Genomic DNA, 26128 nt, shown 5'->3' on the forward strand with positions numbered 1-26128 from the left:
AATGGAATAACTGTTCTCTTTACAGCAGAGATCTTCAACAGGGGGTCCGGGACCCCTAGGAGGTCCTCAGAGTCACTGCAGGGGGCCCCCCAAATTATTGTAAATTTTTGGAAAGTTTTCTGTATTTCTAAGTATGGCTATGTTCAGAAGATTGTGTCATCCAGCGACTTTCCCGCGCAGAAGCTTGAGTGAAGTTAAATTACCTCTTCTGAAGGGTCCATCATGTTTTTTTGAATCCTCCGTGTCCTCCTTGGCTACTAGCTACTGCGTGGAGGAGGAGGGTGGGGGGTGCGCAATCACGGAAGGCTGTATCATGTGTGCACCGACAGTTTTGTTGTCATTACTTAGAATTCCTCATGGGGCCGACAGAAACTACGCACTATAGCTTTAATCAGTATTGGTAAAGCCAATATGCAGCTACACTTTTTTCTTATCTGGTCTAATGTGTGTTGTTTATGACAACCTTTTGAACAGTATAGGCCTAAAATCCTCCAGCGTTGTAGCAACGCAGCGTTCATGTTGTAGCCATTCATTATTGTATTGGTACTGTATTATTGTAATCATGTGTAATTCATTCCTGTTCATGCACCTGTACATTGTTGTTGGTTATGATACAGGACACTAATGAAAGAAATGGGGTATGGAGGGAAAGGTTCCTGGCCAACAGGCATCAGACTGGGGTCTGGAATTTCAGAATAGCTGTAGTTTTTTTGTTTGTTAGTGGTCTTGTGTGTCTTTTTTTAGTTTTATACATTTGAGTGCCTTTTTTATATGTGTGACATGTAAGTTATGGTTCTAATAGTTGTAATAGTTGTAATAATGTTATGTTTATTGGGCAATAAAGACAGATTTTTGTTAACAAAGAAAGTGTTTCTGAACATCAATGACATTCAAAACAGTGATAACTGAAACAGATATACAACCCATATATATAAATACAAAAATATTTATTGCAAACAGACCGAAGTATGTATGATGATGTAACCAAGTGGCGTCTCATTTCATAGGGGTATGTTTTCACCCCTAGCCCTTACCAATCGGTTTCGAGGGACAAGGGCTAGGGGTAAGACGAAGGGGAAGGGGTAAGACAGAGAAACGAGATTCAGCCTTATATGCAACTTCATTTTATACAATATACATACCTATGTAGTAGGGGGTCCCTGATCCATCTCTCTTTAAGTTAAGGTCCTTGGCTTAAAAAGAATGTTGAAGACCCCTGCTTTACAGTGAAGGTTATACAATTATACAAAACAGCAAACAAATCATGCAGCTGTTGAGCTTTCTGTATGTGTGACATTAAAATGTGTGAAAGCCTCTCGCCTTGTATGGAGATCCTACTGTAACCAAGTTGTGAAGAGGACAACACAGCACCATCTACTGCTAATGGAATCCTAAAATAAAAACCCATAACCTTCATAACTTTGTAAGAAAAAAAGTAGCTTTACAAATGTGAAAATGTATTATTTTATTTTGGCCTAATTTGCATTTATTTCTGTTCGTCTCTCATTAAGGGCAAAAAAAAAGAAAAGAAAAAAAAGTCAAACAGTACGCATAAATGGAATGTTTTAAAATAATTTATTAGGAATTTTAAAAAGTTTTTTTTTTTTTCCCAAAGGAATAAACATGACAGGAAAAAGAAAAATCAGAAAATGTTACAGTGTTGACAAGATTGTTATTTTACAGTGAAAACAGCATTAAAGTATGAACTACCATGGTAGCCCGCAGCAGTGTGAGCAAGTGTATCAAAATGTAAAACCTGGTACATTGTAGATCCAGAGTGCTTTGTTCTTAAGCTAACATTCGAAGGAAAACACAATTATCGTGATCGGCCAGTGCAACGTCCTAGTAGCTCTGAACATTATTGTTTTGGTCGAAAAAAAAAAATAGCTGTCACATTGCTACAGTCTGTGACCTCCAGTGGATACGCAGTGATGGATTTGGGGTAGGGTGGGGGTGGGGGGTGGGAGGTGTTAAACAAGAGTTAATAAGATCCCCCCCCTCACCCTTTCCTGTTGGAAAAGCCACCTTTGTAAAAAAAAAAAAAGGTTCAACCATCCACACTTTGACATAGATGTTAATGTAATAATAAAAAAGTCGGATTAAAAATTCACATTTGCAACTGAGGTACCACCCCCCCACCCCTCCCCCCCAAAAAAGAACAGCACATGGCACATTGGAAACCAATGTGTTATAAAACCATATGACACGCTCACGCAAACATTGACACAACCTGCAGAGTCATAACAGCGTTAACTGTGCGTGACTGCTCCTGCATACTACTCCTTCATTTTCCTTCACAAACAATCATCACATATTGAAAATCACAGTTAAAACAACAATATGACAAAGTAAGAAAACAGTATGTTTTTTCTTTTTCTTTTCTTCCTCTCCTGATAGAGGAGCATTTTCACACCCATGAATCCCCAAAAGGTAAAGTGTTCCAGCCTCAGCCTCTGTCCTGCGCAACGCAAAGCGTTTCAACTCGTTTTTTGTTTTTTTTAAATGCAGTAACAGAATCAAAATGACACGTCCTTTATAAAAATGCCTGGAGAGGAATACAGCATGTACATACTGAAATGTTCTCGACCTCCATGTGAAAATATGATACGTAACAGTCAAAACTTTCCAACACATACGGATTGATGAAAGAAGCAATCGTATTATTTCTCCAAAAGCCTCCCACCTCCCGCACACAAACATCAGCTGAGCCCCGCCGCTCCCCGAAACCAGAGTCATATTTACAATATTTTACAAAATTGTACAGCTCATGTAGGCCTATTATGTAACTGTGACTAATGCCCCTTGTCGTCAGACCATTATTAGTGTTACAAGTCTTTGTTAAAAACCTACCAAGATATACACTTTGTGACACATTTTCAAGAAATAGTATTAATCACAAATGGTTTGTTAAAATTCAGTATGAACTAGTGACATATACAGTTTTCCAGTAACAGCTCCTGACCTTTCAAACAAGCTTCACCTGGAGATTTTTCTCCTCTTCTCTCAGAGAGATCAGGTTCAGAGATCAATAAAACACAGCCAAAACAGATAAAGAAACAATGCAGCCATCACAAAAAAAAAAAAAACAGGAAGTTGAAATGACAGAAGAAGAAACAAAAACACTAAAAAATACAACATCATCTGTATGTGTTGCTATTACATGTAGTGATAAACTTTTTCGCTCCTTTTATGAACCTTTTCTTCTTTTCTTTTTTTACTCAGGAGGTGGAGTTAAGGGAGGCGTCAGTAGGGTGGGCTGGGTTCAGGCTGACACCAGGGTGGGGTTTGGAGGGGGGGAGGGGGGTGTTCAGTTGCCACGGCCAGAGAGGTGGACTGGACAGAGACAGGCCAGATCAGCTCCGAAGCAGCTTCAACTCCTTCCATCTCGCAGTCTACAGCTCTGCACTGGCACACACAAACACAAACACCTGGGTTACTCACAGCGGAGTCCCAATCAAACAGTCAACAATATGTTAGCTTTAAAACAAGGCGGCAACTTACGCTCTCAGTGATAGCCGTTAGTGAAGGCCGTGGCGATCAAAGGGCCCTGTGGGAGCAAGCACACAAGTTCCAAGTTCACTATTTGTTTTCAGACTTTTCGACTTTTTTTGTAAAAAAAAAAAAATATATATATCTGAATTCAGTGATTATTTCCTTTCTTTCAGGTTGACGTTGCCAATCGGGGATGTGAGCCGCTGCTGTGTTTTGTTGGGAAGAATGGGCCTCATTCACCATGATCTACTCTAAGTTTTCTCTTAAATATGTCCTTAAGAAAGTCCCTAAGAAAAGTCTACGTCTGATTGTGTTCTCAAACAGCAGAATTGTTCGCAGGTGTGTCCTTAGAATCAGTCCCTCCAGAAAAACGCAATTATGCAATCGCATAATTCAATGCACATTGCATAATCAGCAAAAGTCTGCATATTTATGCAGGGGGCCGCATTTTTTCAAATACGCCGCACTTTCGCCGCATAAATTGCCGATTTCCGCGCAAAATAAGCGGGGCTTGCATGATTTCATAATCCCCACATTTTCGTTGCAAAAAAGTCACATATATCTTAGCAGAAAGTTGAAAAATGTTGCGTTTACTTCACACAAGAGCAGCCATTTTCCCCTGTTGCCATGGGAACGTTATGAAGTGACGTAATTACGCGACGTGAACATCATCGTAAAGCTGCAAACCCCGCGATAAAGCCATGATAAAACCGCAGTTTTTGCAAGTTCCCGCATTTTCATTCCATAAATATCCCGCATATTCCATCACGTTTTTTAAGAAAACGTGCCGCATAATCAAGGATTTTTGCCCGCAACTATCACAAAAAAAATCCGCATTTTTCTGGAAGGACTGTAGAATGATGAATCCCAATGTCTTCGTAATTTGAAAGCTTGTGCCCGTTGCTCCTATTTAGCACAGGTAAACGCCCCGTTAATTCCCACAAAAGAGCTTGAGATGGTAGGGCCGTGTGCACACTTAAGCTGCTTACACACCAACCAGACGGCCGACCGTCGGCAGAAAAGGCAGTCAGACTGATCAGTCGGGTCCCCGAGGTCCAAAAAAATGCCTCAAAACACACTGAGGCGACACCAACTTGAGCGTACGCTCTGCACGTGCGCGAAACGTAATACGTCTCCATAGCAGCAGGCGGCGCTTCTCTGTATTGTTTCCCAGAAAATGAAAACCGGCAGCTGATAGGACAAACGCGTCACGTGGGTCTTTTTTCTCCGGAAATTCACGGCCAGACTGTCATGGCGGCTTGTTCAGAATATGATCCCATATTGTACTAAAATAGTTCACCGAAACGTGTTTCTGAAAACATTTTAAGAGAGAAATAGGCCATGCAGTTGCTGAATCTGTCTTCATTTCAGATCGACAAAGGTCAGTTTAAAAGATTTTCGTCAGATTTCGAGAGGCTCATTCGCTCGCCATTTCCGGGTGAGTCCCGACTACCCTGTCTCCGACTGAGCATGTTGGGTCGGCCAAAATAAAGGCCGACAGCTCCTCAGACGGACGATGGCACGGAACACACCGAACAGACTCGGGTTACCGACCTCGCCAGGCTGTCCAACGGCCGATAATCGGCTCTGTGTGTCAGCGCCCTTAGAGATATGTTGAAAATGACGCGACAAAGACTGCGGACGCCTCGACTCCAAAAGAAAGACAAACTTTAGTAATTCTTTAGTGGAGGCACTGCTGCAAGAAGTTGGCGAAAAATGAGACATCATATTTAGTAGCGTCAGCAGTGCATACTAAGCAGCAAATAAAACCGATGCATGGAATGCAGTTACCATAGACCGTTAACAGTCTGTGGCATTTACTACATGCAGTGAACGCTGTATCCGGAGAAGGGCGCAGAACTGATGATGTAGAAAAGAAATGGTTTGATCTGAAATCTGATGCAAAACAATTTATTTCAAAACATAGAAGATACTCTTGGCGTATAAACAGTGTGATCAATCACTTATTATTGGATGGCAGGGTTCCCCGCTAACATAGTTGATGTGAATTGAAGGCAAAGCAAGGTAAGTTTATTTATATAGGCCTAGCACAATTCATACACAATGGCAATTCAAAGTGCTTTACAAATGAGCAGTAGTGTGTATGTATTAAAAGAAACGTATAATTATGTGTAAAATAATGAAAATAATTAGTTACAAAATGGAGAGAAATGTAAAATTTTAAATTAGAACGGACGAAAACGGTATAACTACTTATTTTGGGCAACCATGTCAGCTCTCAATTGTGCGTAAGAGTGCTCTTGAGTGTGCGTAGATTCTGTTCTTACCTAAGAACAAATCCCAAATAAGAAAACACTGGCGAATGCCAGAATCTTTGTGAAAACTGCGTAAGTGGGGTTTAAGAACACATTTGTTCTTAAGAACGTTTGGTGAATGAGGCCCAGTGACTGCACACATCCTCATGAGTCATGATGGCTCGCAGCTGAGAAACACAGCCATATGAATAAGTGAGTTTTCCATCCACTAGTTTGAAAGCAAATTTTGAAACCAAAATATCATAAAAACAGGTCCTATGGTGGAAAATGTATTGCTAAAGATGAGCAGAGCGGTGAAAGGAAACAGATTTCTTTTGAATAAATGATGGCGTTGCTGGACCTGCCTTTGGCTTTTATTTAATGCAGAGTGAATTCAACATTAGTATCAATACCAGCAACTTCACAGCAACACATGTGTTGGAGAGTTTAGTTATTCTCTTTCTTGCAGAGAGTTAGATGAAAAGATACTTTGGACAGAGCCAGGATAGCTGTTTTCCCCTTTTGCCAGTCTTTATGCTAAGCTAAGCTAACCAGCTAGCTTTATATTTAACGGTCAGACAAAAGAGTGGTTTCAATCTTCTTGTCTAACTCTCGGCAACAAAGCAAACAAGCGGATTTCCCAAAATGTTGCACTACTGCTTTAAAAATTCCTCTGCTGCCCCTCTGCTCCATCTACATCACAAGTGTAGTTGGAGAAAACAATTCAAGAAAGAAGCTTAGATATGATATTAAAAGGGAATCAGAGACAACATGGCATGATAAGCCAGAGTAACATACCCCATACACTCCAGACCTTACCCCCAGACTGTGGCTGAATCCAGTGCTTGGGGCGGGGCTTGCAGCGCTGAGGTAACTGCTGACAGCCGACTCCTGAGCGGCTGTCCCATAAAGGTCCGCCATCGGGCCCGGGCTGCTCGTACCCAAGAACCCAGCTGTGCGAGACTGGTTGGAGCCTAAAAGTCAAATAAAACAACAATTTTCAGATTTTCTTTATTAAAGATCATATGTATCCCCCTGTTTTAAAGTGTCTATAATGAATATTTGTATAATAAGAATGGCTCCCAATGACCACATGTAGTGTGAGAGGTGTCACTCGTAGTGAACAAGCCTGACTCTGCAGTTCAGCTCTGTGGAGCATTTCAAACTGTACAGCTCTTCCACTTTTAAAACAGATATATTTTTTTCTATTTTCTATTATGTCTCTTGACTTTTCCACTGTCTATTGTTGTGCACCAAATCACCAAGACAAATTCCTGTGGTGGGTCCCCTTAATTTCACATTAAGCATTGCAATGATCAGAAAGAATAAGGCCTTTTCAATGTCCATACCTCTAACTACTGCTGCTGCCGCTGCTGCTGCTGCCATTGGTCCATATGCTGTCAGAGGAATGGCTAAATAGACAAAAAGATCCAGGTCAAATGTCTTGTTGTGAAAACACATAGCAACTAACTAATGACACTTAAGGTCTCACTCCAGTGACCCCAGGAACTTTCTGATCATTTCAACCAAGCCTTGAGAAGACAAGGAAGTAGAAGTAAAAAACTGTCGATGATGCTCATATACAACGAAGAAAGAGGGCTTGGTGAGGTCACTGCAGGGAGCCTTTGCAGTGAAACCTTCCTCATTACTGTCAGCAATCCTGCCTTCAGATAGAGACCGGGGAGGACTGACAAACACAAACATGCAAACCAAAGAGTGTAGCAGACTGACAACATGCTGCTTGTAAAGCCCAGAGGAGGGACTGACTGACCTGTGAGCTCAGGGGGGTGGGGTGAAGTCAGAAGGGGAGTCCTCTCTAAGTGGAACTCTAAAACAGAAACATCAGAGTGCTGTTGAGACATATACCACCAAAGCCAGCGAGGAGAACGAACACGCACGCGCACGCGCACGCACGCACACACACACACACACACGCACACACACACACACACACACACACACACACACACACACACACACACACACACACACACACACACACACTCTCACAGAGGCAGGAATTATAGATGGAAGAATCCTTATAGTCAATAAAGTGGTGTTAAAATCAGTTTTCAGTCAAGGTCATGGCAATAGCAAGAAATACAGCAAATTTTACAATTATTGCATACAAACTGTATGTAAAACATCTCATTTTGGAAGTAAGTCCCATAATAACACACACACACACACACACACACACACACACTAAGCAGAGGCAATTCCACTCTCTGATATTTACAAGCAGCTTACACTCACAGTGTTTCACGTGCTTTTATGGAAACATGTTTGTATTTGTGACAGTGTGTCTACTGTTAGGTCAACACACAACTACAATGGTTAAAGTTTGTGTATCCATTCAGAAGAGCAGTGACACCAAAATCATCCTTTTTTTCCACGTTAAATCAACACAGGGCTATACAAAATGTTTGCCTGCTGCTCAGGGAATGAGTACACATTGATCTATGCTGCAACTACTTAGATGGATTGCTGTGATATTTGAACATTCCTGGTAGCTTACAAGAATGTGTTTTTCTAACCTCATAGTTTGTGTAAAATCCCTCAGCAAACAGCAAACAGGATTGTTTAAGTGACTGCAAGTCATTTAAATTAGACATGTGCTAGTTTTCAGGTTCATGCTTGTATATGGGGTTTCTACTAGAACATGTTTACATGCTTTAATGTTAAAAAAAACCCACTATTTTTCTCATACTGTCTGTCTGAAACACTCCGTTTTAGGGCCTGTCTCTTTAAACCCCCCCTCTTGAAAAGCCCAGTCTGCTCTAATCGGCTTGTGAGAAAAATATGGCGCACCTTTGCAAAGATAGTTCTCAACCCGTGGGTGGAGACACTCAGATGGGGGCCGGTGTATTCCAATAAGCTTGCATGTGACATAGGAAGGGGAGCCAAATCTGAATGGCTTGTTGAATCCCATGTTTTCTGCTCTAGGCAACCCACAAAAAAACCTGACTGGGTTGTCTAATTTCACAGTTTGTGGGTCGGTAGGCACTCCAGATACCCAAATGTATGTCCACAAGCACTGAAAAAGTGATTACAAACAGCACAACTTTCCTTCCCTTCTATCCCAAGTGTTGTGTATGTTTGAGTGTGTATACGCTACGATAGGCACAGGGATGATTTTAGTGTCTGTGCTTTCATTGCATGACAGATGACTACTGAGCCAAACTCTCCCCCATTACCATGCAACTACAATGGTGAACACTTGAATACTTGCACCTGCTAACTAAAATATGGCCGGCGTGTATCTATTTCTCAGTTAACGTAACAGAAACATGTCAGAGTGTATCAGGAGCAGAAAGTGTGCTGTGATTACCAGGGAACTGGTAGGTATATCCAGGAGTGATGCCAGCATAGCTCCGACTGGTGTAGGTGGCTGTCTGGAAGCCTGGGTAACCTGTGGAAACAAAATCACTGTTAACATCTGGATCACTGCAAACACCAAGAACGGCCGTTATGCACAACATGAGTAACAGGTGTGCAGATGTGCTGCCCCCTAACAGTGACGCCTGGTACAGTCTGTTACATGCAGGTGGGTGATATTCTACACCTGTGGTCTGGATTTCTTCACAAGGACAGGAATGAACAGCGCGCTGGCTTTGTCTTCTGTTTCACTCTCAGCAGGGAACATTACACAGAGATTGTCTTTGTATACAACACACTGACACCTTGAGAACTGACCTCAGAACAACTTTCAGATGGATAACAATGATAACTATGACGAGCACCACAAGACACAACAACTAATTTCATATTTTTGTATTCTTTGTGTAAGCGTGGTGGCATGTGCCCTCATGTGCACTGTCTAATCCAAGCACTGAAATACTGAAGAGAAAGGTGCTGTTCTCAGACTGAACAGTAGGTGGTAGCAGTGGTGTGGCAAGTTCAGCTTCAGATGCACAAACAGGTCCCGACTACTGGGAGTACAATACAGGTCTGTTTACAAATTGGCCCTACTGTAATGTATAACATTTAAGTCGATGAAGAGATCAGAATTTTTAGAGCCAAAGTACACACATTTTATACCTGAAGTTCAGCTGACTCGTCACGAGGAGTACTTGTCAGTTTGAGGTCAAAATAAACAGTTGTAAAATGCGATCGGCGAGAGAAAGTAAAAAAAAATAGCCCTGACTATGTCATAGCGACGTCATCAGGGTTATCTCTGCTTAGGCTCGAGACGAAGAATTTTTTAACAGAAATCCTGCGTTACATGCTGCATTCACGTGGTGTCGGAATAATCGAAAACATTAGTTCACGAATTGGAAAATGTGCGTGAACGCCCCTTCAAGTCGGAACAATAACTCGGACTGCCGGGAGGAAATTTTGGTACACAACTTGCTGAGTTGGCGTATTACGCAGAAGCATGGCGGACAAAAGTAAATGTTGGGTTGATGGTAAGAAACTTTTTTATTAATTAATTTATTGCATATCAATCTCGCTCACATGTAATTTGTAATATGGTATTACGTTGTAACCATTAGATGCTGCCCAAGTAGAGTGACCTAGAGTAGTTCGAAAAGTTATAACTTATTTTTTTAGCATTAACCCTGACAACAAGTCAGGAAAGCAATATTTCAGTGGTTTTAGGGAATGTAACGTTACAGGTGCAGCAACCAAGTCTCTAATATAAAGCTTCAAACTGGAAATAAATAGTGGAAACAGCTGTCAACATGTTGTTTTCACAGGATGACTTAAATCTCATGAACACACATGAAGACCGACTTACCAACTCGAGAAATGGAATCCGAGGAGCATGTGAATGCACCAACAAACTATAAGTGTGGGGTTTAAGGGGTTGCATTGTGGGAAATGTAGGAAGTTGGAACCAGTGTTTTCGGAGCTTGACCCCCTAACCAGAGACGTATCGTCTGCCTCTGATGCTTCTTTTTTTTAATCTGTCACTAAACTAAATGGAATATGACATTTTAACTTATAATAACCATATATGATTCCTCGCTCCAACTACAAAACCAAAGGTGATCGTGCCTTTGCCATTTTAGCTCCAACCCTCTGGAATCTTCTCCCTCGGTCTGTTAGTCTCTTGACTGTTTCAAGCGTCTTTTAAAAACCCACCTTTATAATTTAGCCTTTGTCTAAAGTGCTGCACCCCAATTATGCTGTATTATGAATTGAATTTGTATTTTGTAACTCCTGTTTCTTTTTATTTATTTATTCATATGTATTGTGCATGTGTGTGTGAAGCACTTTGTAATTGCGTGTTTTTAAAAGTGCTATATAAAATAATGTGTTACTTACTTACTTATTTACTTACATTATAAAACTAGAATGTAATGTACAACTAGAATGTCACTGTCTAGTTTGAATATGTTTAGCTGCAGGTATTGACAAGTAAAAAAACACGTATGAATATAACTAAATATTCACAGTTGTGAAGTCGGAGCAGTAAGGCTTTTTTTCCTCCACGCCACTTCTAAAGTCTGAGGTCTAGATAATCAAGGCTGCATGGTGGGGAGTTGGGAGCTGAGTCAAGCAGCCCAGTTAAGCGGTCAGCTTTCTCCCCATGAGGCCTGACCTTTAAAACAGCTGCCGGCTCAGTGCTGGAATACTTATTGTCATGTTTATGTATGCAGACACATCCTTCCTGTTCTGATCAATACCACCTTACCTAGCATACCAATGCCCAGCATGAAGGCGTCCATCCCATAGGGCATCACGCGAGAGCGCCCCCTGGCTGAGCCTGTGGGGGACATCACCTCCTTGGGCTGAGCTTTCTTACACTCCACCTGTTTCCAAGACGAAAGACAAATCAGTACATTTAGTTTCTACATGACATGGTGACATTAAGGAGTGTTGTCTGACAAATCAAGCTGCTCACCATTTTGTTGTTGATCTCGTGGAAGTGGATCTCGCAGACTTTCTCCACCACGTCCTCGTTCTCAAACGTCACAAAGCCAAACCCTGGAGAGAGGACAAGGCAAGTTTATGACGAAGTTTAAGAGCATTTCACACAGTAATGGTGGGTTTAGACAGTAGGCCTTTCTGTGCAGCAGTACAGCTAATAGTCTCCAGTAATCAGTTCTGTAATAGCCGCTTAACACATTTGCCCCCCCCACCCTTCCCCTTCTTTCAATGCTGCCATTCTGCACTCATCCTTTCTTCCCTCCCTTCCTGGCCAGAAGGCCCGGGCAAAGCTGGTAGGCTGTCATAATCGATCAGTCCCAGGGTGGGGAGGAGGTGCTTAAGGAGGCTTTACCCTGATCCAGATTAACGGACTGGCTAATTAGACTAGCTACGTTCGTCTCCTCCAACTCAGCCCACAGGAAGGAGGCCCGTGGGGGGTGGAGGAGGATCAATAGATACCCTGGAAGGACTGGAGGAAGAGTAGTAAATCGACGAAGAGAAGGACAGATGTAAGGAAGGACCGGACAGGAAGTTGGTTCACTCCGTCTCACCTCTGTGTCTGTTGGTGGTCTTGTCAAACATGAGCATGGCATCGTCGACCTGGTGGGAGACAAACAACACCATTTTTTTAGACGTCGCTCTATCTCTCTCTCTCTCTCTCTCTCCATCTTGCCACGCGGCATATTGCCTGACCTCAGCCCTTCTCAAGTTCTGCAGGGAAGCTCAGCAACAGATGGACAGAAAGGAGGGAGAAGAGGGAAGGAGGGAGGGAGAGGACTGGGGACGGGCGACAGGTTACAAAGAGTAGCCGAGGGGGCAAAGACAGGAAAATATGAAGAAATACTGTACAGCAAGCCCTGCTGCTGTAATAACAGACATAATGGGTGGCATGAAAAGTTGGAAGTCGTATTTGCTGCTAAACTGCCCCGGTCACAATCCTTCTCACAGAGAGCCCATAATCCGCCGCCTTTCTCCCCTCCAAAGTTTGACATTCCCATGGCAACTGTAACAAAAAGTCCATATAAAAGAGCCGAGCCAACATCAAATATGCTTTATGAATAGTGGGAGAGTGCCAGTGAGACAAAGAGGGCAGCAAAGAGAGAAACACTGACACAAAAAAACAGAAAGGTGAATCCTGTGGGCAGGTGGAGACTCGATGAGAGGGGAGAGCTGATAGCGAGAGGAAAAGCGACAGGTGGAGATATGGTAAAAAGAGAGCACAGAGAGTCCTGTAAGAGAGGGGAAGGAAGAAAAAAAAAAAAAGATTGGGTCAGAGTGGAAAGGGAGGAGAAAGAAGAGACAAAAGGAGAGGGAGAACAAAGAGGCCTGGAGGCTTTGTTTGTTGGCACAGTCAGCCATAATTCCTCCTCCTCTTCTCCCTTTGACCTCTCCCTCCGGCCCGGCCTCCCTTTTATAGAGCAAAGACACAGGTGTCTATTCTATACATACAAACACACACACACACACACACACACACACACACACACACACAGAGTGAGTTTCTTATGTCAAAGTTGACCTACTCTTCTGCTGTTTTTTTCTCCCCCTCTCTCTTGTTAAAAGCTGACATGTTTACACTCCAGTCTGCACACAGAGGTCCAAATAAACATTTGGTAAATTAATCTCTGCTCTATAATAAGTTTACTGGATACAATCCACTGAATCATTTTTCATAGTCACACACACACACTCACACAGGACACAGTTTGTGTAAGTGTGTGCCTGTGGACCCCTAAGGGCAGTTTGCCTACAGAAAGGTCAAAGGTGAGTGAAGAGTGTCAGTTTGAAAGGGGACCTGTTACTCTGATGCCTCTCAAGTCACTGCTTCCTTCCAGCCTGACATTTGCTCAATGCCTGCAACATGTTCCACTCCTAAAAACACGCTTTATTTTTTGCTTTTTTAAACAATCAACTGTACCGAAAGCAAGGGTCAAGAAGACTGCAACACCAAGAACGCAAACATATTTGATCCCAACGTGAACACACAATCGACCTGGAGGATGCTTCAAAACATCACAACAACAACGCTGGCGGTTGGCCCGTTAAAACACCGCACGCTGAGTTAATGGCACGTTACTGCTTGATATTTCAAACACTGGGCATTTAATGGAGTACCGCCGGACAATATTCCCTCTTATGCTTTTTTTTTTTCCCCACCTCTCATCTTCCCTGTTATCCCCTGCCCATCCCTCTCCGCGCTCCTTTGTCCTCACCAGGACGGGACACAAAAGGTCCAGTGAGGCAGTCTAATCAGGAACTTCCATGGATGGCTGGAGCCTACATTTCACTGTCCATCCCTCGATATCTCTCTCGGCAAAATTCATCTCCTCGTTATGATTGAGGAGGGAGCACGGGGAAACTCTAGGCCAAACCTTTGGAACTGAAAATAAAGTGCCACGCAGTCAGACTAGTCTTTGCGTCTCTCACTTTGAAAAGTTTCGAGGGGCATGAGGTGCAGATTGTCCACCTGCTCTTTGCTGAAAAAGTTTATGGGATTTTGTCTTTTGGTTTTGTACAAAATCAACCAAACCTCACGTGGCACTTCCATCACACATATTAGTGACGGTCAGTTTCACATTAGAAGACAATTTTAGGAACGTGAACAATCCAGAAACGTCCAGTATGCAGATAACTTCTGTACAAACTAACAAAATATTTGTCTTAGCTTTGTACGGAGGCATAATGGCCTCCGTAAACCCCCCCAAAACCCCATCTTTGCCCCAGTTCCCTCTCCTACGCCTCCACAAACCTCTCTCAATCAGGCCCTCCCTCCCTCGTCAGTGCCTTTGTCAGCCCATCATCTATTCTCTGCCTCATGTCTGTCAGAGTTCTCAGAATATAACAACTTGGACAAAACTTTATACAGAAATATATACTTTTTTTTTTTTTAAACACACACAAACAAATGCAGTAAGAAAATGAAGGCTGCGTGACAAGTTTGCAGGTTTTTGAGCATTAGTCAACTTTGCATTTATCGGTACTCAACTCCTGAGTGGACCCCCACCCAACACACACTCGCACACACTCATGCTAACACCCCCAAACACCACCTCATCCCTCCTCCTTCAGAACAAAACCCCCCTACCCACAGAATTACTTGGGGACAATGGGCAAGCCAGGTAACCACGGTAACGGGCCAGGAGGGGGTTGTGGGTAGGAGCAGCTGTTACATCAGATTAATTCAGATTCTGATAATCCCTCCTTCTTCCTCACCATCGCCACACACTCACTACAAAACTTTTTCTCCCCCCCTCCACCCCTCCCCTCTCTCTCTCACTCCGCTCCCTCTTCAAAGTCCTCCTAACTTCGCCTGCTGCTCCCGGAGCCTCTCAGCCTCGTTATTTTTCCCTTCCTACCCTCTTCAAGCGTTTTCTCTCCCTCCTTTCTCGCCCTCCTCCTCCTCCTCGCAGTAACCCCTTCACTTCAAGGCACTCGCTCGACTCCGAGTGAAGGTTTTCTCGGAGAATTTCTGGTGAATCAGACTCGGCTGAGCTGGTGGGATCTGGTACTACGTGTTCCTAAGCTGTTGATTTGTTTCTGCACTAATGCCAACAAGTCAAAACTTGCTGGGACTCCATTATATGACTGAAAAAGCAATCCTCATTTCCACTCTGATCAATATTGCTGATCATTCCGTCGAACATTTCCACCACAGTCTGTGTGTGTGTGTGTGTGTGTGTGTGTGTGTGTGAGACATCTCAAGAACTTGAACGCTCTCTTAAACATCGCTCACCTTCCCAAACTGGTCGAAGTACTGTTTCACGTCTTCGATGGTTGTGTTCACTGACAGGCCTCCCACAAAGATCTTCTTGGTTCGTGTCACTAACTGAAAGAGGAGGAAAAGCACAGATAAACATTTTTTTCTACTGTCGTTATTGTCTTGTCCATTTTTAATCAAATGACATATATATATATATATATATATATATATATATATATATTTGGATCACAGTTTAAAAGGACATGGCTTTTTTTTTACATTACATTATACAATTGTTACTCTACTACTCTTTGAAATAAATCTATTGTATTATTAGTGTCTAATGAACATTACTCAGTAACACACCAGTTGCTGTAATTGTTACTACTAATAAGTTATCGCTTTTCTCAACACTGCCCCCTAAATCACAAGCACAATAGTCATCATCCTCTTGTTAAAAGCTCATTTAGATGAGACACAGCAGAACACTTCACTTGCTTTAGGTGGAACTTAAACTTTGGGCGTATTGTTATTTGCAATTTTCGGAATTATTGTTCTCAAATAATGAGGAATTACACACATTGTTGAACATTAGTGAAGATTAGGTCCCATAAGAAATATTTGAAGGAATTATTTTTTCTCAATAAAACAACCAAAAGGTAAGCAAAAACACTGAGTAATGTACTGTTTTGAGCAACTGAATGAAAAGTGTTTTTGCAGCATGGTTACTACTATTCATGTATCTGTAAAGTGTACTGTACAGACATTCATGATTATATTTTTAATATAATTTAGCGTATTATTCAGGTTCGTAGGGGCCATTATTCAACCCTGTGTCACTCTGGTGAGGGTTAAACATGGCCCGTTTTCTTAATGTTACCCGCATCTGTTTGGTGTGTGATGTTTCCTGATTTACAGCACTCACAATATTTGAATAAAAAGCACTATTTGTCTGTGTTGGACACAAAGTAAATCCTGGATGCAGCAAACACTTGGCACATGTAATTATTTTGGTTATTTTGCATCACTTACACTTTCTTTCTACGAGAGAGAAAATAAGCTTGCTCAGTCACACAAAGGAGAAGACGAGCAGCATCTAACGGCAGAGTTTCCCATCAGTGGCTATATATACGGGATCATATCTTGTTTATAAACGATGACACAATTTTCTTAGAATTTAGTGAGAAATCAGATACGAGGAAACAGGTAGTCGGCAAGATTTACACCCATTAACACTGGACGTGTGTCTGAGATCCATTACAATACACACAACGTAGTGTATCAAGAAATACCTGTTTTTACTAACAGGATATATAACACAAGCTGTGTATACATGTGAGTCAAACTGTGACATTAGAACATTTTTATTTATTTCAAATTAAAATGGAAATATATATTTTTAGCAAGTATTTATTACTTAAAGCTGGGGGGGGGGGGGGAATCGGTATTAATCTTTTAGCATATTGTAATAAAAAAAAAAAAAAGCCTTCTGCACCTCCTCTTGGCGGGAGACTTTGGCCAATCACAGGTCTTTTCACAGAGAGAGCTTTTCTATTGGCTGATCTACAAATGCAGATGCATGTCCCTTCAGATGGTGAAAGCCTGATTTGCCCTGCAGAAAAAGTTGCTATTCTAGCATTGGCAACAATTGCATACACTGCAAAGCAACCCACAAAAAAGCAAGACGGACTTATCAGACAAGAGAATCTAAAAGAGAGTCTGACGACAAACGCAATAAAACGTGTCAATATCAGCGAAACGTTTCAGAGATGAAGAGAAAAGGTTGCTAATAGTTTAGCCTTCTGCTAACCGTAACCAAAGGCCCGCGGCTGTGGCTAGTTTAAGTTCATGTTTATGTAGAGTATCTAGATGTATGTATGTCTATGTATCTAGAGCCTCAAATCACAGAACGTCATCTCAAAAGTGCTGTGGAGGCCCACAAGCGTGCAAAGAAAACAGGACGGTAATTCTCATAGAGTTGCCACTGTGTAACGGCATCAGGATCACAATCACGATGGGGAGGACTGAAATGAATGACTAGTACTCGTACAGGTTACTGTATGGAGCGTGTGCCTATGCCTGGGCGTGTCTGGGGGGGAGGGGCTTAGAACAGAGAGGGGAGAGCTGCAGGAGGACGGCTGTATTTTCAAATTCTGGCATCCAGAAAACTGCCTACCCCAGCTTTAATTTCTTTGTCTGCAGAAACCAACTATTCTTTATTTTTTTTAGCTATGATTCGCTTTGTTGTTTCACAACCGTTCACACCTCTGTATTTATATATTACACATTATTATTATTATTATTATATATGCATATGTACATTACTACATTGCTTTAACATTCTGTTTACATTCAACCTATGACGCAGCCAAAATCTGTTCTGTTCAGTTCAATGTTCCAAAGCCCCACACACACACACGCACGCACGCATGCACGCACTAGCAGTATTCCTTCATGCCGTTCTATTTCACACCATTTTGTTGGTAATGTAAGAGACTAACCGGCTAAGATCAGGACACAGCGTACTTGAAACACAATACAGACGTTTAGGTAGGCTTAACAATAATGAGTGTCTCTGAAGTCGTGATGTTTTTGTCGAACACGCGATCACGTAACAGTTCAGTGATGTCAGCGCTGCTCGTGTTCATCAGATTACGAGGCATTAGCCCCGATAAGTGACACACACACTAACTCGACACACACTCTCACCTGCTGCAAACAATGCCCGCGCAACTAAGACAGGGAGACGCTTTGACTCACCTTGGGCTGAGCTCTGCGAGGGAATGCAACCTTTGGGTCGATCTGCGGGAGAGAATACAGAAAAAGAGAGGGCTGGTTAGTGTTGTGTCATGATACAGATGAACCAGCAACCTGTCGCCTTGCCCTGGTGTTCTCTCACGTCACACCCTTATCTTTCACTCTTTAACGACTCGTCAATGGTGTCCTCCTCCTGGCCTAGCACCATGTTATCACCAATCCTAAATCAAAGCAATGCCGTCAAAAAGGCTTATTATTTTCGGTTGTGCTGGAAAACAGAATGACGCCATTTAGAAAAAATCTGGATGAAGATGACTTCAAATGCACAGTACGTTCTCTAAGCAGCACACGTTGGTGATGTGTTCTCATTATAACCTGCTTCAGACAGTAGACCAGGTTCTGACTACGTCCTGGTCTGAACACACTGCTGTCATTTGTTTAGGTGCGTGTGCATGTGTGTAGTTTGACAGCGATCTAGTGGTAGATGATGTAAAAGAGAATGGATTTAAGAAGTTGATCATAGATTTGAATTATTTCCACTGAAGGGTCAGTTCACCGATATTACATTTTAAAAAAACAACTTTCTTCCAGTGGTATCTAGTTGCAGATAGTTTGGGTTTTATATACCCAGGTTCTGAGAGATCAACTACTAATTATACACTATATATTTTTTTTTAAATGTAGCATCTCTTTTCAGAAACAATGTTGCTGTTAAGTCTGGATTATCCACAAAACACGCTGCCAACAGTTCTCATAGGAACTTTCCACTTTGGTGGAAAGTAGTTAGTAAAAACTGATCACAGTGAGGTCTGTGATTTATTCAAAGTAACTGTAACATTATTTCAGAAAAGACGCACTGTTGAATTTTTATTCTCAAAGGCAGACACTCAAAACCTGGGTAAGGAAAACCCAAACTACCTTGGGTGTAAGTCTGAAAATGTTATTTTCATTATTTGGGACGAAACAACCTTTTAAAACATCCTATCTACGTAGAACCTACTGTACTATTTGTCTGTGATGTTTACACTGAAATATGGTTTATTTATATTAGGATAAAATCAAAAATCAAAATATAACCTTCAGTGTGTGTGTTTGTGCATGCTATGTACACCGTGAATGTGATTTTATCCCAGGTTTTTTTGTATGTATGCTTGCGTCTATATTCCAGTATGTGAATGATGTAAGAATTGTAGATGTGTGTGTGCGTGTGTGCATGTGTGTAGCTGTGCGTAGGTGGAATGCCTGGGAATGTCCAGTGAACCCCTGCCTTTCTCGTCACTACCGTGTGACATGAGATCTCCTGGAATCTCACACGGGCACTACAATCACAAACACGCCTCACCTCGGCGAGGAGAGCCCGAGCGAGGCAGGACAAGTGTGACCGAAAGAGAGCGAGAGGACCGAGGAGGGAGAGGAAGACGGGACAGAGGGGAGGGAGCTGTCAATCAAACCACACTGACGTCAAGATCCACCCGGGTTTTTGTCTGTTTGTTTGTGTATGTTTGTTTTTGCCTCTCTCTCTCTCTTTCTCTCTCTCTCTCTCTCTCTCTCTCTCTCTCTGCTTTTGACGGAAGTGATGACAACAACAGGGACCATTCAGGTGATCCAGATCGTCCTCTGCCCTGCAGCTCCTCCTTACGTTTACACGCAGGAAAAAAAAGCACCAGTTTAACCTTTTTTTTGATATTAATCTTAACACTACAACTACACAAAAAAAAACAATAGAAATTGTGGTCTAGCCCACTGAATGTCACCAAGGTAAAGATTGGAGAGAGAACCACACCATGCCATGAGGATGCAATCATAGACAGGCTGTAAAAAATTGGAATTTGAGACCTCTATATTAGTCTATACTGGTCTAGTAGAGCTAGAGAACAACTAGACTACTCCACACTGTACTGCTGTTACACTAACAGATGATGAGACAGTACAGTGCTAAGATTAGTCCGTAACCATGAGAGGGTAGAGTTGAACTACAGTAGAGAGCTAGAGCCTCTATGGTAAACCGCATGCGTTTACCAGAGTAAGGGTAACAGTGTTGTTTCTACTTGAATAAGAGTTGACATCACCGCAAGTTTTTTCTTCTCTTTTTTTTTTTTTTTGGTTCTAGAGAGCAGAGTGAGAAGACTATAGGCTAAGACTGGAGGATCAGATGCAGAGTCTACTGTTTAGTTTCTATGGTGGCTAGACTACTCTGATAGTCACCTCCGGTCACCAACCCTCCTGATGTCCAACACTCCTGTGCACATTCAAAAACAAACAGACACACACAAACAAACAAAATCAAACACATGGCAGGACACAGCACATCCGCAGGGAAGGAAATTGTGGACGTTAAACAGATAAAGTGGCTTGTATTTATGAAATTGATTTGTTTCGTGGAAGAAAAAAAAGTTGATCACAGCAAAGTCAAGAGACGCTGAAACACTTTGTTCTATCTAAAGACATGTGAAGTCACTTTTAGGTGTCAGAGGCCTAACAACCTCCGAACTCACAGCGAGATGACAGGGAAGAAGCTGAACTTAATTCTAAGAGAGGTTTAGGAAACCAGGGCAATCCCCTTTGACCAACTACATCCCAGCGACGCAACAGTTGGCCCCGCGCGCCGCCCCGTCACAGCCTGAGCTGCAAACGCACTTAACGCAACAGCCGATTGGGCAGCACTCAACATCTCTGAGGAACAACTCAAGCTTGTTGACGCCAATCCTATTAGCTAGGAAAGCCATACTAATCACATATGGGGTTATGCTGCCTTCCCCCCACCCTACTCTTCTCTCCACTCAGGTCAGCATGGAAATGGTTAACGGGGTCACATGTATGCCTGATGCAACTCTGCAAAGAGCTGTGTGACTTTGTTGTGAACCTCTCTGCTGTGCACCTTGGAGCTGCGATTGAATGGAAACTTTGTCCCACAAAGGTGCAGTTTGCATCGGCCGCCACTAACTTTACAGATAGCAGGAAGCTGGGAGGGCACCCAAAGGGGCGACTAACAGTGCAGCAGTTAAATAAATCACAGTAAAAAGCTGCTTTCCTATACTGGTCAAAACCGGGCCGCATCTGTCCTTCAATACAATAAGTACCAATAAATTCCTCTGCAGCGCTGTATTTGCTCTTTAGCCTCTGGGCTGTGCAAAGCTCTGTTAATTCCAGTGCCGGAGCGGTTCAGTCGGTCACAGCATGGCACATTCTTTCTGTTGCCACTGGAGAACTTTTCTCTCCCCTCTCTAACAGGATAACCTGTTAGCATGAGAGAGAGGGAGAGGGGGGGGGGGGCAGGGTGAGCAGTCTAAAAAGACCTACTCTACTCACCATCCAACCCCTGTGGCTGATCACTGAGCCCTCTCCACGCCAAACACACACACTCTCTGAGGCTGCCACAGCCCCCACCAAACGCCCACCGACACACCCAACTGCCGGCCACAAGGGGCCCTGCCACACGGCCCACGGGGCTGCGCACGGTTAACACAAGTTAAGTGGAGAGACTCAAAATTAAAAAGAGGGAATCGTCATCTCTGGGGTCTCCCTTAAATAAACTTCATAAGTTGCTCATCAGGAAAGGCGACATTATCATGACCTCCCATATCTGTGACTGACTGTTCATGCTGTCTTGATTTCTGGTATCCAAGATTGTAAATGATGTGCATTGTTATCTTTTTTTTTTCTTCTTTTGTGACAGAGCCATTCTTCAACTGTGGAAAGGGGGGGGGGGGGTCACTATGGAAACAAACCCCATGGCGAGTTAGTGGCGTCCAACCATGATGCCGCTACTTGTCATAGCTGTTGTGCCTGCGAGTGACACTACAGCAGTAGGGCACTGGGGAGACCAACGAAATACAAAAAAAACGAAATTCAGTTGGATTTCTCCTTCAAGCAACTTCCACTCTTTGCTAATTCTGGATTCGTAATAACAAAAATGTCTCATTTCCTCGCAACTTTCTACAGCAAACAACCTGTTTTTTTTTTTTTTCTTATTTCCTTCTTCAGCACCTCCACTCATCTTCCAAAGATTCAATAAGGTGCATCGCTCAGAGCACAAAAGGGGAAAGAAGAAATAGCCTCCCCTCATTTCAATACAGTGACTAACCAGCAGCCATTACCACTCCCACAGAGGAGAGAGGCGGGGGCAGTGGTCCCTATGGCGACCAACGGGCCACATTGTTCCCAGACCAGCCCACATTCATTACTGACAAAAAAGGCACACACACACACACACACACACACACACAATCACACACACTGCAACACAGGCGATTAATGCACTTTAAGTTACAATTTACATAGGTGAAAGGGCCTGGCTTTATCATCGCTACATTCACAGTTTTATTCTTCCCGAAGTCTACAGGAGGCTGTGAGGAGTTTGCTTGTTGCTGCGTTGACACCTTGATGGTTTCAGGTTGCATTTGCTTGTTCCATTGAGAAACTTTTTGAGGGGGTCAATTCTACCCTTTGGGACAGAAAGAAAAAAAAGCAGAAAGAAAGTTTTGGTTCTCTCTTCCCAGAGACCAAATCAAAGATTGGCAGTGAGAGCAACCCTGTCCCGGTTCCCCTTGTTTCTATGGAAATTGACACTGGGTAACATTTTCTTGCTTCTGTTTGGCTGAAGAGCGAAGAGAGCACATTCTCCCGTGTGTCTCGGGCTGTCGACTACTGACTTAATCATGTAAAGTGCTCACATTCTGAGGTGTGGCAGCAGGACACAGACATGGTTTGAGGAGAACATCCGCATAGTGGAACCTCAGTAGATACTCAAATGTAGCAATGATACACCTCTCTAGCGGATTATTGGGAAATCCACTAATCAAACACTGAGCAATGGGATTAGCTGGTGGTGGGAAGTAAATACAGAGAACTCACTGTTTTTGAGTCCAATTCGTGTCTGGTTTGGGCCAAAACTTTATCCACGCCGGCCTGATCAACAAAGGTGACGAATCCAAATCCTCTGCAGACACCGGGGAGAAGGGGAGGGGGGGGGGAGAAGAAGGTATTAATGACACAGAAACTGATGTTGACATGTAATGATACGTATGAGCAGTGAGGAATCACAGAGGTCAGATAAACTTTCAGCTCCGGCGGAGAAGCCGGCCTCACAGCTCCCTCACCTCGAGCGCTTAGTAACCGGATCTCGCATCACCATACACTCCTTCACCTCGCCGTACTTGCAGAAGTACTCCTTCAAGCCCTCTGGAAAACCACGCAAGGTGGAGAGAAGACACATTAATTGATGAATCGAGAGGTTATAACAAGAAATGACTTTTTTTTTAATACAAACATAGCAAGGGGTTTGGCTACAGAGAGTCCAACTTTTTCACTCCGCTGAGATTTTCCCTCACCAAACTTCATACATTTTTTTCAATTAAACGAGTCAGACATAAAATGACCTGCGATCAGGACTCAAAAAAACTTTAAAGTGCATAGTAATTTCAACTACAATTTCTCATCTTATTACAAACTGAATAATCAAATTTGACCCATTTTAATGAGCTTTTTAAGAATCACTCATTCATTATATGGTAGTTGTGAATGGGTGCATTCATTCTGAAACAGGATTCCTGCTCAAAACTCCACAAAAAGAGAGAAAAAACATAAACAAATTCAATGTAAACAAACAAAAATATGATGGAAAAAGATTTACCTTGTGTTGTTTGCCAGCTGAGTCCACCTATGAACATTTTGCTGTTGGAAAAAAAGGAGAAAATATAATATTGTTGCATAGTCATGAAAGGAGGATTCCGAGAGATTAATATGTATGGGCTTAAACGGTAAGACAAAGTTGTTATTGATGTTTTGAAAGTGTAAAGGCGGAATTTGAAAGTGTATCATCTCTGATTTAACATGAAGGCTCTCTGTGTGGAGGTGTGCGAGTCTGGCTGCAGGCCAGAGTCCCTTCGCAGAATACCCGGTTTGTTTCTCAGGTCTATGAGCAGAGGAGGAAAGAGAGTTTTTTTTATTTAGTTTTTTTTAAAGTTAGTTTTTTTTTTCGTTACCAGGGATCGTGAGGGGAGTCCGTGGTGGACAGGCTGCTCTGGCTCCCTTCCGTCTCCATTCCGTGTCCTCGCTGTGTGTTGTGAGTGAGTGCTGCGTGTGTCCGAGCCGAGCCGAGCCGTGCGGGAGAACAGGCGGAGAGTGAGTGAGAGGAGCTGGGCGGGTTTGGCCCGTGGTGACAGAGAGGGGAGCGGGCCAGATGCAGGCTGGGACAGACTCCACCTCCTCCTCCTCCAGTCAGTCAGTCCCGCTGCGGTCTCTCTCTCATCCCACCAGCGGGGCACGCGGCTCCGGCGTCAAGCCCACAGCTAGCAACCACGTCGCTTCCGCTGCAGCCTTTCAAAATAAAAACACTGGTGGTGACTTTTTCAGAGAGGCAACAGTGAAGGCATAAGGAAGTGACCTTATGGGCTTTCATAATCAGGGATGTGAAGTACTTGTAGAGTCTTTACAGAGATTTGTGAAAACAATGTATTTTGATTACCAAAAATTATGAAAACTGACAGGCAATACTGGATCACCTAAATTGCATGTGCATGAATGCATGCAAACTTTCAAAAACCTGGATTTTGCTTTTTTATTCTTTATCGCTAAAATATTGGAAATACTGTTGTTTAAAGTAGCAGGAAGTTTCTTACATTTCACTTTTGATTACTGTTTAGCTTAAATGAGGTAACTAACGGTTGTGAAACCAATGCACATTCCCTCTCTGTCAATCTGAAATACAGACCTATTACCATATAAAGAAATTATCATGTTACTACTCTACTTAGCTATATATATATATATATATATATTTTTTTTTTTTGGGGAGGGGGGTTATAGAGCGAGGAACGCACCAAATACCAGATACCAGATTTGGAGATATGGCCCACTATAATGAGGCTCAATCTTAGCCTGTAGGCTACTTGAGAAATGTAAAAAGCCAATAAATCAAATTCAAAAAACAAAACACAAACTCTTTCTGCAAGTATGTTATCTGAATATTTTGTATCAAGAAAATATAATAATTATATGTGAATTAAAAAGTAGCTTTTTATAAAGATACAGCGTTATTCATTAAGCAAAACAGATTTTACAAAGAGCTACTGAATTGAAAGGAAACATCACCCTTGCAAATAAGCTAAACAATGTCAAATAAGATCATGAAAGCTAACAAAACTTCATAAAATCTAAACCATAAGTCAACTGATTGTGATATCCGGAAGTTTTCAAATACACCCCCTTTACATGTTTTTTTTTTTTTTTTTTTTTTTAAGTGACAAACATGACATAAGCCTTTATTTTGAAGGCAGAATCTCATAACTTCCTGTCAAATTCCGGCTAACTTCGATTAACTTGAGGCAATTCCCGTCCTAGTTTGGATACAGTGTTAACAGGCGCAATTTACAGTTAGGAAACTAAAGTGCATTTGTAATATAATCCCTTTTGAAAGGTCTTTGAAAAAAAAGTAAAGATTGCAGTGAAAGTCTTGCAAAAATCTATGACATATCATGACAAACCACATGTGAATGGAAGTGATATTTGTATTGCCAGGAAATTAATATCATGCGCTATTAATTCAATTTGGTAAAAATATATTACAGACACAACTTTTACTCACAACAGGCCATGTTGTAGGCTACTCTATACATTTTTGTGTTGTCCTTACAGTGTTAATGGAAAAGTGAAGCCACAAAGTGAATCCATTTCACAGCTATTGGCCAACAGTCGGCTGAGGAATTACTTATCAATGCTCGATTTCAGCAGCAGACTTAAATAATATTAGGTAAACATGAAGTCATACTACTCCTTTAATATACTCACAGTTCCTATAATGTGCCTGAAGTGCTTGAATGGCAATTTATGGTTTCTTACATAATAATGACTTTGTTGTATTTTTCATCTCACCGTTATCACTGCTATTAACTAATCTATAACTTCCGTAACCTTTCCAATTCATTCATTTTAAGTAAAAATCTATGGGGGGTTTGATACTGAGTTGTATCAGTGTTCTCACTCTGGATATCATCAGAAACTGTGGTTGTCTGTCTTAATACACCTTCCATATTGCAAACCAGCTTAT

The 26128-nt window shown here is 42.3% G+C and overlaps 1 protein-coding gene across 3 annotated transcripts; it reads right to left on the reverse strand.

Moving 5' to 3' along the window:
* Positions 1 to 2374: 2374 nt before the first annotated feature.
* On the reverse strand, positions 2375 to 24365 carry msi1b (musashi RNA binding protein 1b). 3 transcript variants are annotated; one of them, XM_031300798.2, is made up of 15 exons: positions 24066 to 24362; positions 23714 to 23754; positions 23181 to 23262; positions 22936 to 23020; positions 18085 to 18126; positions 15358 to 15450; positions 12176 to 12224; positions 11599 to 11681; positions 11389 to 11506; positions 9079 to 9159; positions 7519 to 7575; positions 7097 to 7159; positions 6567 to 6721; positions 3502 to 3547; positions 2375 to 3405 (listed from the first exon to the last, which is right to left on the reverse strand). In XM_031300798.2, the coding sequence occupies exons 1-14, from the start codon at positions 24122 to 24124 to the stop codon at positions 3506 to 3508; spliced, it is 1050 nt and encodes a 349-aa protein (XP_031156658.1). In that variant the 5' UTR covers positions 24125 to 24362; the 3' UTR covers positions 2375 to 3405; positions 3502 to 3505. The 3 variants fall into 3 exon arrangements, with proteins under 3 accessions (XP_031156658.1, XP_031156659.1, XP_031156660.1); XM_031300799.2 differs by having other exon boundaries at positions 2375 to 3400; positions 24066 to 24361; XM_031300800.2 differs by lacking the exon at positions 7519 to 7575 and having other exon boundaries at positions 24066 to 24365.
* Positions 24366 to 26128: the final 1763 nt, after the last annotated feature.

The sequence above is a fragment of the Sander lucioperca genome, chromosome 2 (assembly GCF_008315115.2).
Source record: "Sander lucioperca isolate FBNREF2018 chromosome 2, SLUC_FBN_1.2, whole genome shotgun sequence".
NCBI classification, from domain to species: domain Eukaryota; kingdom Metazoa; phylum Chordata; class Actinopteri; order Perciformes; family Percidae; genus Sander; species Sander lucioperca.

Excerpts from the sequence above, each read along its gene's own strand:
- msi1b (XM_031300798.2), bottom strand. The coding sequence starts at position 24,124 with ATGGAGACGGAAGGGAGCCAGAGCAGCCTGTCCACCACGGACTCCCCT. Across the intron at positions 9,160-11,388 it reads GCTGGGCATTGGTATGCTAG|GTTACCCAGGCTTCCAGACA; the intron begins GTAAGGTGGTAT and ends TTGTTTCCACAG. Across the intron at positions 3,548-6,566 it reads GATTCAGCCACAGTCTGGGG|GGCCCTTTGATCGCCACGGC; the intron begins GTAAGGTCTGGA and ends TTGCTCCCACAG.